General features: G+C 37.6%; 1 protein-coding gene across 3 annotated transcripts in view; it reads right to left on the reverse strand.

Moving 5' to 3' along the window:
* Positions 1 to 3,866: 3,866 nt before the first annotated feature.
* FRMPD4 (FERM and PDZ domain containing 4) overlaps positions 3,867 to 14,893 on the reverse strand; it is a 306,613-nt gene continuing 295,586 nt past the window's right edge. Inside the window, exons 12-17 of one of the 3 annotated variants that reach the window (XM_035337234.1) lie at positions 14,543 to 14,632; positions 13,789 to 13,968; positions 10,291 to 10,429; positions 8,642 to 9,703; positions 7,048 to 8,319; positions 3,867 to 5,803 (exon numbers count right to left, since the gene is read on the reverse strand). In XM_035337234.1, the coding sequence (XP_035193125.1) occupies positions 4,458 to 5,803; positions 7,048 to 8,319; positions 8,642 to 9,703; positions 10,291 to 10,429; positions 13,789 to 13,968; positions 14,543 to 14,632 (4,089 nt within the window). In that variant the 3' untranslated portion in view covers positions 3,867 to 4,457. Of the gene's footprint in view, positions 5,809 to 7,047; positions 8,320 to 8,641; positions 9,704 to 10,290; positions 10,430 to 13,788; positions 13,972 to 14,542; positions 14,633 to 14,893 lie in introns of all 3 variants that reach the window. The other 2 variants (XM_035337170.1, XM_035337306.1) reach the window with 2 other exon arrangements.

The raw sequence follows: 14,893 nt of genomic DNA on the forward strand, positions 1-14,893 counted from the left end.
CATCAGAGATAGCATAGTGCCTGGGGAAACAATAGATATACAACAGTTTAGTAACTGAACAGCCTCACAGGAATCATATAATCGCAGTTGGAAGTATCAGTTCTAGAAGTTTTACAGCAAATACTGCAACATCCAAACATCCATTTAGATAACTGTTGAATCTGTCAGAGATAAACACAGAGTCTGTAAGATTTCTGAGAAAGTCTGGACCTGAAAATATAAAAAGAGCTCTTTTTATAAAAAATACAAATTAATTTTTATAAAAAATACAAATTAATGCACACTTCTTAGAAGCAAAAGGGAACATGAAGGAAAGCATAAATACATCAAAGTGACGTTAGGACACTATCTTCAGCAGAAATGATGGCTGCATCTTAAGAGAAGGTCTGCTCTTTGAAGAATAATGTCAAAAAACCAACAACGAGAGGGGTATGAATATATTTTATTTTACTAAGAGAGAAAATGACAACAAAGAAAGCTGTCTTTATGGATAGGGAGAATCCACGATAACAAGGAACACCAAATTTAAATTCCTGTTATTCACTGGCCTGGCAGAGGGAAACATCTTGATAATCTGAGAGCACAAGACTGAGCTGGATATTAAATTGATTTGCATAGAGTGTAGATGAACTGAAAATCTACAATAACAATGTAAAGCTTCCACTCCTTTGGCCAGCCCCTGTTTGAGCCTATTTCCCAAATGGACTGCCAAACCTATAGGGTTAATAGCATTCAATGCTACTTCTTGGAAAGGCGAAGAAAATTTTATGGTCACTCCTCAGTGGAAATTACCTTGATGCTGCCACCACAAGAGAAAACTTTCATTCCACAAGGAAGAGTAATGCTGCCTTTTGGACTTCATCTATGCAGTAATCTCTTGATTATTTAGACTGAGAAGTTCTGATTCCATTGTGTCATGATGGAAAAGCTAGTGGTAAGTGCCTCCTTGAGAATGCATATTAGGAAAACCATTTCTGGTTGCTTCAGAATGAAAGCCCTCCCCCATTGGTACCAAGGTTGGTGGTAAGTATTCCAATTTGGCCATATTAGGTTTTTATGATTTTGGGCTTATGGATGAGAAGAGACTTTTGTAGCATCTCAGGATACTAACTAAACTCCTGATGCCTTCTCCTTCTACTCTGAAAGGTAATGAGAAAGAAAGTACAAAGAAGCATGCCTTAGTTTGACGCAGTAAAGACATCTTTCATATAGGTGACAAGATATAATTAAAATATTTCAGATTGGACATGGCAAAAAGTAATACTGAAAGAAGTCCCCGATGAAGATTAAATAAACAAGAAATAACTCTGTGTAGATACTGTCATATATAATGAGCTAAGAATGAGAGAAGATGATTGCAAGTGCAGGTACCGTATACAGGAAACCTGAGCAATAAGGTGCACATAAACCCAGATGTGACTGGGCAAGCAGAAAAGGAAAAAAGAAAAGAACTTAGAAAAAATTATTTGTGGAGCGGGAGACACACTCCTTTTTACTCTTACAGAAGTCTGTAGACTGAGAATAAATAGTTTTTTTTTTTTTTTTTTTTTTTTTTCAAAATAATAAAATGAACAAAATATTTCCAGCAGGGATTGGGTACTATCTATACTACTGTACAAAGTCCTCATAAGGCAGCATTTAAAAGCCACATAACTGTGTGGAAGGAGTAGGAAAGTAGACATTCACATCGTACCAAATGGGGATATCGCAAATCCTGGGGTAAAAAGAAGCTGAAGCTGCCTTCTAAGAGGTGACTCTGAGAGCTTGGGTTGATGATCCTATTTATCAAAACTGAGAAGGGAATATAATAATGGTGTATGAAGTTACACCAGTGAGGCCAGTGGTGGGTCATGATGCTGGTCAGGGGCTGGAGCATGTAACAAGAAGAAAGGCTGAGGAACTGGGTTTATTCAGCCCAGTTTATTCAGAGAAAGCTCAGTAAAAACTTGACTGCAGCCTACTGTTACATGATAGAAGAATACCAGAGAAAACAGAGCCTAATTCCTCTAAGGGGAGAAAGATATCATGAAAGGCCACAGACATTGCTGGAACATAGAAAATTCTGACTAGAAAAAAATATTTTTATTTTTAACCATAAGTATTCTTAAACACAAACCCAGAGATGTTGTGGGACCTCCATCAATGGAGCATGTCCAAGACCCAACTTGACATGGCCCTCAGCACCCTGATCTCATTAGACCTGCATTGAGCAGGGGCTGGACTAGATGAACTCATGAGGTGCATTTAAAACCCAAAATGCTCCAAAATCCTATGAAAATTCATTCAAAGGGAGAGAAAAAACACACTAGTTAAACCAAAAAAAAAAAAAAAAAGACAAAGAAAAAGACCATGGTTAATTTTAGGGAGCAAAATGAACAATTTCCAATCAGAAAAGTTATTAAATAGTATTAAATAGTAAGGACAACAAAAATCTAGTTATCTTTGAAATAAAATTAGATCAATTTATGAAATGGAGTGGAAGAAAACAATTGGACTAGCAACCCTGAGAGAGTCACATCCCTCTGTTGTATGTTGATATTCAGTTACGACAACTCTAAATCTCTTTTTAAAACTCTATTTCTGAATCACCAGTGATTTTTACATAAACACGTTTCTACATAAACACTCAAGGCAGCGAAGAGTATCTACCAAAGCAGCATTTTTTTTGACCAGTATAAAATACTCAAAAACTACATAAAGAATTTATCTGGCAACCACAGCAAAAGAACAGTACACTCAGCCACATTTTCAGAGCTGCCAGAATGGAGGACTCAGTCTGAGCACTATGTGGAACAGGCTGTTGTCACCCACCACCAAAATAATTCAGTCTGCAACCTCTGAGCTATGGTCAAGAATGAATCCACATGCTAAATGAGTTGGTCTAGGAAACGAGATTTTTCTCAAACAGACAACAGACCAGGTTAAGCCTTTGATACTGAGTATCTGGATACGTTTCTCTGCAGCCAGAGGAAAAAAAGCTTTACTTGGTTTCATAGTGAAGTGCATCAATCTATGCAGGAAAAATGTAATTCCTTAGCAAAAACATAATTTTGTGGGTCTTTCTGGTTCAGAAAAGAAAGCATTGCACTTGCTTCAACTGAATGGGTAAGTTTTCAAAACACAGTGGTTATACTCTCTGCACATGACATTATTAAAAAAAGGATGAAAATTACCTACACCAGTTTGGAGAATGGTATTTTGCACTTTTCACAAGGGCTGCTGCTCCTAAGTGGCTGAAAAGCTTAACAGATGCTCGTGTTAAAGCCTACTTACCATGTGAAACTGAGAGCTTTTGGCTGTCTCTCAAATGCAAGACTATAAAATGTTTTCCAGAAAGGTTCAGATGGGACAGATTATTCACAAATTGCCTTTGTTGTCACTCAGAGAAGAACTGTCTTGGGCTTGAAATATTTCAGAGATATTTATTGTATTCTGAAAACTTCATTTTATTTCTAACTTATTTACAGTTAAACATTCAGAATCATAAAATATGAAGTATAAAATATTTAACAAAATAGATGCAGTTCATGTTGTTGAGATGCACCATAGATATATGATGAAACAGTAAACAGCACAGGAATTTCCTGATGGTCCTCTCTCTCATTAACCCGGGAAAGGAATGTGTAGACCCGTCCTATACGTTCTGACCTGATAAGTATGGCATCGAATTCTCATTTCAGAGAAAACCACCACTCTGGTTTCTATGTCCTCCGTCTGTCTTCCACAGTTACCTTCACTGTCTGAAATGCAACACTTTAATGTTCAATACATCAGATACCTTCTAAAGTTGGTATTTTCAATACTTTTTTTTTTTTTTTTAAATATATAACTTTCTAGAAAAGAAGAATCAGGTAATTCAGGCAATATGAACAAAAGAGTCATTTATTATATATATATTCTCTAGTAAGTTATAATAGTCTCTTGGATTTTAAATGTCTTTTTGCTATTTTCAATGCTTAAAAATTATAATTTTAAAACATTAAATATTGTATTATATACATTATGGTTTCATTTCTCATTTCTAAACATGGAGCATTCTCCAAGTGAAAACTTGGATGAAACAGAAAACAACTTCATTGACATAACAGGCTTTAAAAGTTCACTTCATACAACCATAGATTTGACTATACGAAAAATAGCCAAATGTCAATTTGCTCCTGTATGTTTTTTTTTTTTTTTTCTGTTTGTCTTTCCAGTCTTGGGGAGAGGGCTTTTTTTTGGCTTTTGTTTTTGTATAAACGGAAGGACAGATCTGGTTGGTACTGTTGTCAGTGTTCAGTATTTTATCTTTTTTTTTTTTTTTTTTTTAATCTTATACTTATTTTATATAAAATAACAAAATATACAGAGAGAACTGAGTTTATTACATTAGTTCATACACATACAGTAAATAAAAGGTTTTTTTTTTTTTTAATGTATGGCTTTGCAAAGGTAGATTATGAAGTGACTTTTGTATTTTATTTGTTTAAAAGCATTTTAAGAGAACGTGTTAGTGTGCTTACAATAGCGGCCATGGTAGTTGAATGTCGAGCCAAGAGTTTAATGCTAGGATCACTGGAGGTCTTGCCTGATACTGCTTCTGCAGCCTTCAGAAGACAAATGTAGTTTATTACAACCTCATCTATCTTAGCTATAATCTCCTGCTGCTGTGTTTCAGAGTTCATGACTTTAACTAAACGCATGCAGGCTTCTGTTAAGCAACAGAGTACTTGAAAGCTGGAAGTCATAGCTAAAAGCATTTCCTCAGGGCTTTTATCAGCCATGGCCATTTTCCTGCAGGCACTTCCCAACTGTCTCGATTCCATAGATAACAGTTGTTTGTACTTAGAAAGTTTAAGGTCATATGTTTCTGGATGTAAATCTTCTCTCTTGCCCATACTTGCTCGGACCAGTGACAGTAGCTCACTGGCATCCTTTTGTGCTGCAATAAATCCATCAGGCATTGCATACGTCTTCTCTTTCATCACATTTATTCGTGTAATTCGTGCATCAAAGGCCATGTCATTGAGATTCACATCAATCTGGCCACCTTTGGTGTCAGCACTGCTCTTCTCGTGTGCATCAACTGCCTCACCTTGCGGGGTCTCAGCAGCTTTTGGGGACTCCAAGACTTTCTGTCCATTTTCACTGGAAAAAGACTGACTGACTGGTTCTGCGAGCTCGCATGGGTTCTGTGGTTCGAAGAGACATGAGAGCTGATTGCCATCTCCATCATCTTCATCATCATCGCTTCCTCTGCTTAGGAAACAGTAGCTAAAGGGGCCACGACACCTCCAGGCGCTGGTGTCCAGCTTCCGCAAAGGCAATGTTCGGCACTGCTTGGAGTCCTTCTGACTGACGCCTGTGCCTGAACACCTCTTACTGTCCTTCCTATCAGTGCTGACATACACACAACTCTGGGAGTAACTTTTTGACAGCTTTTTGCCTAGGGAGAGCTCCACCCTTCTTTCTGACTTGGATTCATCCCTTGGGGTGGTGTCCAGACATTTCAAGCTGGCTGCAGCTGCCTTCCTTTCAAACAGCATCTCAATGTCTGCAGATCCTCCAGTGATGCTGCTGCTGCGTCTCAGCACTTTCCTGTTGTGCGGCATCCTGAGGCTTCCTCCTATCATGTCATATGGCCGTAAACTAACTGTTGCCCCACAAGCCTGATTTACTTTGGGAATGTCACAAGAGTCTTGATTTTGACTTGGCACCTTTGATTCTGATAGCATGGATGATAGCATGATGGAGTCAGCTAGAGGCTGTCTAGGAAAAGCTGTAGGCATGCCTCCTTGTCTTCCCTTTTCAGGCTCTGTGAAAGCTACACTAGGGGTAGTAGAAGAGCAGACAGAAGAATTAAGCATCACCCTGACAATATTCACAGACTAAACTTTTACATATCTTTAATACTCAGGGCAAATGGGTTCCTGGTATTTTCCAGTGGTCTCCTTTCCTCAAAATATTGCACAAAAAATTCATTGCTAGCTCCTTACGTCTTTTCTTTTTCACTATGATGCCTTTTAAAATCTATCAACAAATTATAACTTATGAATAATACACTGTTTGTTCCACTACAGCACACATTGAAAAAAAGGAATAGAAAATCATCTATAAAACTTCCTAAACACCCCCCTCCCTAATATATGGATTGGATGTTTACTATTAAATAATTAGATAAATATTTTCAGATTAAAATACCTTATTTAACTATGCCTGAGAGAGTATGGAAAGATGCATTCATGGTAATTTTGTTTCAGTTATGTGTTTGTTTTTTTTTTCATTCTTTCTCCTAGTCTGCTTTCAGATTTTCATGCATTGCCACACTACTGGGACATGTGTGTTGCTAGCCAGGAAGAATGAAATGTTTAAAACCAAATTGAAAGCATTTCCAATGCTATCTCGAAAAACTGCATTGTTTTGAACAGAAAGTTCACAAAGTCATGTGAAACTGGAACTTCAAAATGTGGTAATGATTCTATATGTAAATTATTCTGTACTATCAGATGGTGAAGTAAAAACATGCTTAATAATATAGTGAGGTTTTCTCACCTTTACATTTAGAGTTTTTTACTCATACTGGCATGTTTTTGACAATCTGCTAAAATAGCATAAAATATATAATAAATGAAGCACATTTGTTTTTTTCTCTCCAACATTAACCTTCTGAAGTCATCTTATGATCTAAAAAGAATCTTGGAACTCAGATGACTCTGGACTTTGGAGAGGCTTCCAAAGATTACTTTCTCCCCTAGGCCTCTTCCATCAATGTCCCCCAGATACTAGATCTAAAATACAGGAGACTTTTTTTTAAACTGTAATGAGAGATCTTCCAAAAAAAAAAAAAAAAAAAAAGAACAACAAAAAAAAGAATCTTTGTAAGCAGCTCCCAAGAACATCTCAACACATGTAAGTAAAATGAATAGATACACTAAGGTCTAATCCCACCGCCTGCTGTAGATTGATGATGTGCTTTCAGCTAAAGAGAATGCAAACTTCATACCTAGCCTTCAACCTTAACATGCAACTTTAAAAACAAACATAAGAAACACTTTATTACTGATGTACCTGTAGTTTCTTTTATCTTGGGGATCCGATGACATCCTTCTCTCAAAGTGCCAAACAGTGGTTCAGCATTAATTGCCGAATGCACAACAGGCACTGTCATCCTGTGACACACAGCTTCTGGCTGCTGATGCAGGTCTTTGTATGTTGTTCCATGGTTTGGAAGAATGGCAGCTCTTTCATCTGCTGGAATATAGGCAATGCCCTTCATTGATGGGTCAGAGATAATGTGCTTAACATCAGAGGTACAAAGAGGAGATTCAACAGGGGTAGCACATGTGCTACTGCCTGTGCTGCATCCTGCATCTACTGAAGAGCACTGAGAGCTTTGCAGTGAGAAATGGCCTTCACTTTGCAGAGATGACATGCGCTTAGCCAAGTGATATTCACAAAGTCTAGCCACACTCTGCTCAGCTTCTGGAAGCTTTGAAGGATGGTCATCTGCAGATAAATCGGTATCTTCTGCATCATTTAGGTCTTTGGCTGAAGACACAGGAGTCATATCTGACAAAAAGTTTTCACCTTGGCCAAGCCCTGAGGTATCATCCTGATTCACCTCAGGATCTACTTCATCCTTACAGTCAGTTTCTGTTTTGCCAAGGACAGGAACTCTTGGAAATGTCTTCCCGTTCACTGTTTCTGGGCTTGGCTTGTCTGCTGCCCCATCATCAGCAGCATACCATCTTTGGCGAAAGGCAGTTCTCTCCACATTAAAAGTGCTTAGGCGTTGACTGTCTCTTACTGAAAGAGTTCCAAATTTAGCTTTTAGGTCTTCATCAGCCTCTGCTTTTTTAGTTCCCTGTTGCTTTTTCACAGTAGCATTGCCATCAGAAGGTGCTTTTACTTCACTGTCTGTCATCTTATTTTTCCTTTTACTAGTGCAAGAATATACCAAGGATCCCATGTGCAATTTGCTAAAATAATCAGTGACAGATTTTGTTTCCATGGTCTCTGGCTCCATTTCCATGTTATCTGAATGAAGAATCTGCTTTGAAGGCACAACTTTTGACTGTAGCTCTGCAGCCTGACGACCAGACAAAGGCTGAGAGGGTTTCATGCCTGGCACTCCAGCCTGACTCTTAGCGATGGGAAATTCAGTCTGCTCTTCCACAAGGGGTTGATAGCCTTCACTTGTGGTCAAAAACATGCGTGCAGTGTTTTCTGTCTGTTTCTGCGCCGCAGCTAATTCAGAACTTTCAGTCATTTCAGAGGAATTTGTTTCATTGCCAGAATCTGAAGATGACTCAGGGCTATATGCTCGCAAGATAGCTACACCTGCAAGCCACAAAAAATGAGAGTCAATCAATGACAGCAGCTGAAGCACCTGGACAAGCGACAAGCAAAGGCGTGTGTTAGAGACAAAAATATATTTTGTAAGAATAATCTGACCTTATTGCACAGTTCCCGGGACAGGTAGCTTAATAACATAACAGTAGTTCCATTACATAATATGGAATATGATGTATGGAAAATGATGGCAAAAAAAAAAGCAAAACAACAAAAAAACAAAACCCCCTCACAAAATGGAGCATTTCCAAAGCTAAATGGATGAGATGGAATGATTTTCAATGAATAAATGTAACTATGGTGAAAGAACCTGAGTTGTCACTCGTCTGCTGTTCCTCTGAAGCAGCCAAAGCTTCTAGTGCTTGAAGTGTAGAGACTACAGCATCATCTAGCCCCTTTTCGCATTTCCCCTCTGTATTAGTAGGGACAGCATCGATAAGCGACACTGGAATATCATCACTGCCTAGATTACTGGCTTGCTCCTTGTCGTCTCTAGGCTGTGTTGCTTGATTCTGAGAGTCTTCCTCATCTGAACTGTCCCTGAAGCCAGGTGGAGGAGCAGCAATGGCCATGTTTAAGGTATGCAATAGGAAATCATCTTCATTATCATCACCTTCTGGAGGTGGAAGTGAAGTCAAATCAATAATGTCATCACTAGAACCAGAAAGGCTGAGAAGAGCAGGCCTATCGATTTCTCCTACCATAATGTCTTCTTCACAGCTTACTTCATCTTCATCTTCAGCATCATCTGTGTTTTCTGCGTAACAAATATCATGCAGCAAAGGCTCTTCTATTCCTTCTGCAGCTCCAAATATTTTACCATCATTTATGGTTGCGTAAACAGAATTCGTAGCAAACTGAATGCTTTCAGCATCTGGTGACAACTCCAGACCTTTAAGGTCATTGGCATTACTAATATAAATGGCTCTTTGTTTTTCTAGTACTTCTGGACTTTCATCCAAAAGCCTTTCATAGCCAAGAGTCTGAGGATTGATACCATCCAAGTTGTGATCTCCAAATATAAAGGAAACTTTTGCTCCCCTGGGAGAATCCTGTGCTTTCTTGCTAGATTCCAAACCTGAGAGTGACAGCAGTGAAGACTGATTAAAATTTCTGCTTTCTTCTGCCTCAGTGGGGTCACTTTGCTTGGCCAGATGCTGATCAAATCCACCTGAATTATAGGTATTTTCTATGTACAGATGTCTGTGCTCTTTTTGACATAACAGACTTTCAGAAACATCTACAGTCTTCTGTTTAGGATCAGCAAAGGACATTTGAGTCTCTTGATCTCCTTCAGCCAGGAAAGTGGTAGTTTTTGGTACACAATTCCACTCAGAAGCAAGGAGACTATGCTTCCCTCTATTTTCAATTCCTGTAACACGGGGAAATAAAAGGAACATTATGAAATCACAGATTCATATAATCACAAGTTCACGCAATGTTTTAAACAATATCTTGTTAATATTGAGCAATGAACCATCTGAATAGGACAGCTGGGTCATCAAATGCTTCAGAAAAGCATTTTCAAGCTTACCTCTGCTCTAAATTAAATAGCTGTTGATTTAATGACCTAAAGCTTGACTGACACTTTTGTACTTTAGTGCAAAACCAAACCACAGCTAGGTACAAATGCTATTCCAGAAATAGTAACAGAAAATCAAATTCCCAGCTGGTTTCCACAACACCATATGTATTCTTATACAAGATATATGCGTATAACGTAATAACACTCATAGAGAACACGCATCTGTTTCAATACAGTTATGAAAGAAATTCAAGCTATCAAAGGCTGAATATTAGAACATTATAAAGCTGAATTCGTATACCGTAGAGCCAAGTCTAAGCCAGCAATAAAATCTCATTTGGCATAGCCTTGTATTTATCTGGAGAAGCACTGGGGCTTAAGCTGGCTTCTGCTTTACACCTGCGACCACCAATAACATATTGTGCAATGAATACCTGTTTCTCTGCTCCCTGTATTTTTCTTGTTGGCCATGTTGAATATTGAACGCCTTGAGTCGACCAGCAGTCTATAGTACCCAGCTGTTAGGCAAGCAAGATTCATTGCATCTGATGACTCCATCAGTAGAGTAATAGGCTAAGAAGAACACAACCAAGTCTTGGTTAAGGCTGTTACTTCTCTATTTGTTTACCTGCTGACAATACTACTACATGGAATCAAAAGGAATTACATCAGAAATGCCACACTGAAAAATATACATGAGAACTTGTTTTCCTCACTACCAACATCAAACAATATCAAACATTTTCAGGGCATATCTTATTAAAATATAGAAATAACTGAAAGGAGGGTACGGGGAGGAAAAAGCCAGGCTATTTTCAGTGGTGCACAGGGCTAACAGAAGAGGCAATGGGCACAAACTGAATACAGGAGGTTCCCTCTGAACATCAGGCAGCACTTCTGTGCTGTGCGGGTGACTGAGCACTGGCGCACATTGCAGGCTCTCTCCTTGGAGGCATTCAGAAGCTGCCTGGATGAGGCAACCTTCTCAAGGTGGCCTGGCAGGGGGCTTGGACCAGATGAGGTTCAGAAGTCCCTTTCTACCTCAAGAATTCTGTGATTTACAAAAGATTAGAGTTGGAATAAGAAGTCCAACTGGGCATTTTTAAGGGCTGATTTTGCTCTCTTTCTGAAAGAAGTTAATTACTTTAAGACTCTTGCTCTATCTTTCTCTTGCATAGATATATATATATTTTTCTCCTAAGCCCTGTTTACTGCTACTCTGAAACTGCCAAGGGCTAAAACTCTGGTACATTAGGTGCTGGAGTCTTACAGCAGTATAGGAATCATTGCAGCTTGCCAGAAAATGAAGTGCCCTAAGCTCATGTAAAGAAGTAAAATAGGAAGAAAACAGAGATGGAAGAAGTTCAGGTTGAAAAAATACAGCAGTGAGGATAAAGCTATCATTACACAGCAGCAGCAGGGAATATTAAAATGAGAGCTTAAATAATTTCAGTGTTTGTGGCCTGGCATTGCTTAAAAGACATGTGATGAAAAAATGAATAGACAAACAGAAACAGAGAAGAGAGAAAGATCCTCTGAAGAGAAATCAGCACAGAAACCAAACTCAAAGCCTGTAAAGAGAACAGTTAGACTTAACAGAAAAATGCCATAGTTCTGAGCAGCTGTCTTGTGGGCTAGAGAACATTGAATGTAAGAAATCCATGTGAAACACACTTTCTTTTATTTTTTTTCTCTTTTGCCACACTATATAAATTCATTTGCCTAAAACCTTTGTTCATGTCTCTGTAGCTTATAACAGCAAAAGCTGCTCTCCTCAAATTCATTTTAAGGTGGCTAGCCTCTAGAACTCCCAAAGAGGGAAAAAAAAATTACCAAGTCCTTACCATGATACATAGATAGAATTTACACCATAGACAATCTATCTGGTCATTCACATAGTTTGTAGTGACTTATAGCCATGTGGACATTTGCGACCTGAAGGCAACTGATTGTGGTGGAAATTGTGGCCAAAACATAATTTATGTTCATAGCTTACTACCAAACTCAAAACTGTTGTATGAACAGTTTTCAGCAACATGTAAAAGTCTATGCACTTTTTTCTTTAAAGTATTTTATGCTATGTAAAAAATACTCATCCTTAGTATGAGGTTCTACTCAATACATGCTTCTTTCTAAAGGATTCAAACAGAGATATAAAATTAATTATAAATTATTAATTCTACAGTGAAGTACTTAATCTTTGTTCTTTTGAGTCACAAATAAAAAATAGCATTGAAATGCCATGTTGATGTCAAATTTTTCTGCGATGATAGACAGAAATGGACAATTTCCAAAGAAGTCTCAGATTGCTGAAAACAGTGCTGTGAACTACTGTTAATCTGATGAACAGTCTCGTGACAGCTAAATTTTACTGGCTGCATCTCCCAAGTGATTTATGCTTGCGAAGATATCAAAAAGAACCAAAAATAAAAGAAGAACAGAGGCTTCTTATTCATTCATTTGTTACAAAAATGGCACTTATTGGCATGTTCAGAATCTAGACATAGGAACCTGCTACCTTACGGTATGCCTGTGTTGGCCCACACCTCCAACATCTCCACAAGAAACTGTGATAGTCCATACTTGCACCTGATATAAAAGTTTTTTTTTTGTTGTTGTTGTTTGTTTTGTTTTGTTAAATTCATTCCACAGCCTTCTAGCTTTATAATTTTATTGTTAGGCTCTCTATTTAAGACTGAATGTGTTGAAAGGCAGGAAGATAGGGATATGGTTTTGCATGGTTTGCAGTAAGGCAGTAACGGTATTATAACAACAAAACAACAAAACAACATAAAATCATGGTAATATAAAACATCACCGCATACAGTGCTGCATTTTACATTCAAGTAGATGGGAAGTATTTAATTTCTGGATTACTTTCTTCATCAGAAAAAAGAGGATAACAACTTTCTCACAAGAGGGCTAAAAGTTTAGCACAGTAATACAAGTAAAGTAGACTGAGATGCCCAGATTGCTAAAATGCTGTATTCACCAACCTGTACATTTTTTGTGATGTTGTTGTCAAAGGGCACCTAGAGTAATTTACAGCAATGTTTTTTTTCATTAACTTAAATACAAGGAAACACTTTCAGGTCAATAAGCCTAAAGCATTCAAAGCAAAAGTTTAGTAAAATATCCCTTGTGTATGTTTTGTTGTTGTTTATTTATTTTTTAATGTACATCTGTGTAAGCAACAAGAACTGTTAGGCTCCATTTATTTTAATAGTATATTTCAGTTTCAAGTATAATGAGAACTCTTCCTTTAATCTCTGATTGTCCTGATTAATGTCCTAGGCAGTCTCTGAAGCCTTTCACTTTAAAATCTGATAGGAAACACATCAAGAAGAACCAGGATAATATAATGTATAAAACTCCATTCATTGCTCCCCAGATGCCACAGATGCAAAGTGTTAAGCAGGATAAAAGAGAAATTAAATTACTATAGGTAGAAGAAGAGCATACAATAATACATGATATGGGACAAGGAACTTAACTGGACTTATAAGGTCTAAGAAAAAAAAGCCTTTTAACAGGTTATTTCACAAATGCCTTTTAACAGGTTATTTCACTGGTAACAACTATATGGTTACTTGCAGTGTCCTTTGCAAATAAAACAATGGGCTACTTGACACACTGATCTGATAGAACTGGCAAATCTCTAACAGTAATAACACTGTCTGTTATACTAAAAGTGGCTTATAGGAGCTCAAGGAGCTTCAAAAGAAGGCCAATTTCATCATCAACCTCTTCTCACCATGGAAATAAAGGGACACAACAACAAAGCAAATTGCCAGAGCTAAAAATGCACTTCCAACATATCACTGTCCTGAAAACATTTATAACAGTTAGCATAGTTTGATCAAATATTTAAATAAAAAGACAAAAACATTATTTAAAGACATTGCATCATTGCAGATCAACATAAAACTTACTTTTACATCTAAGACATGCAGCTCAACTCTAACACTGCTTTCGTCTTCTGTAAACATCTCGATCCTGTTCACATGGCTGAAGTCTGCCAGGAGAGCCACCAGGTTTGTTTTGGTGTTTATCACATGACTGATGCCATACCGTGGCCCTACTAACAAAGTCACTTCTGAACGCTTTTCTCCCTGCTTTAGCATAAAAAGGGGAAGAAAAAAAAGTAAATCCCATGAGAAACACTGCACAGTCACTGCCTTCTTTCATCTCCATGAAGCTTCATCTGCATGATTAAAGATTATCACATTTTTCTGAGAAGGTAAAATATAGAAGAGAATACTAGATCAATAATTAATTACAAAAGTAAAGGAATTTGAGCATGGATATTGGCTGTACTGCAGTTTTTAGATGGATAGGTGGGTGGACGGACGGATGGATGGATGCTTCCTTTAAAAGAAAGTATTTTTCATCAAGAGTTTTCCAGAGTAATAATTTAAGTATTCCTCAGTTAATTGGATGGCACTATTTGCCAAATAGATGCTACCTATCTCCAAACCCTTAGTAAGTATTGAAATTACATTAGGAATGTTATTTTCAAGATGAAAAGAAACTAAAAGTGATTTGGTTCAATTTAACAACTATTTTTTTTAAGTTAATGAATAGAACTTAAACTTCTAAAGAAAATGTTACGGTCCAATTTTTGCAAAGAGACACTTGGATAAAACTATCAAGAAAAGAGAGAAACTTTTTCAAGAGAATTATTACCACTAGTGTTGCCTTGAAAACACGCCCTCCATATAACCGTAGATCACTGAGGAACTTTAGATAGTGCACCTTGGCTTGCAGAGCAGATAGCTGAAGAAAGAGAAACAGGGGTAAGATACAGTGGTAGAAATCAACACATTACTAATTTTATTAAAAAAAATAAAAGGTATTAATGTGGTATAAAGAAAATGGTCTGCAATAAGAGCTCATCAGAGTCTGAAACCAAATCATCAGATGCTTGACTTTCAGATGAGGAGAAACAGTTTCATTCTTAAAATTCAGATTGTACTTGTTTAGTCAAATGCACTGAGAATTTAGGTATGGGCTATATCAGGGCACTGCAAGAACATC

The sequence above is a fragment of the Oxyura jamaicensis genome, chromosome 1 (assembly GCF_011077185.1).
Source record: "Oxyura jamaicensis isolate SHBP4307 breed ruddy duck chromosome 1, BPBGC_Ojam_1.0, whole genome shotgun sequence".
In the NCBI taxonomy this organism is placed as follows: Eukaryota; Metazoa; Chordata; class Aves; order Anseriformes; family Anatidae; genus Oxyura; species Oxyura jamaicensis.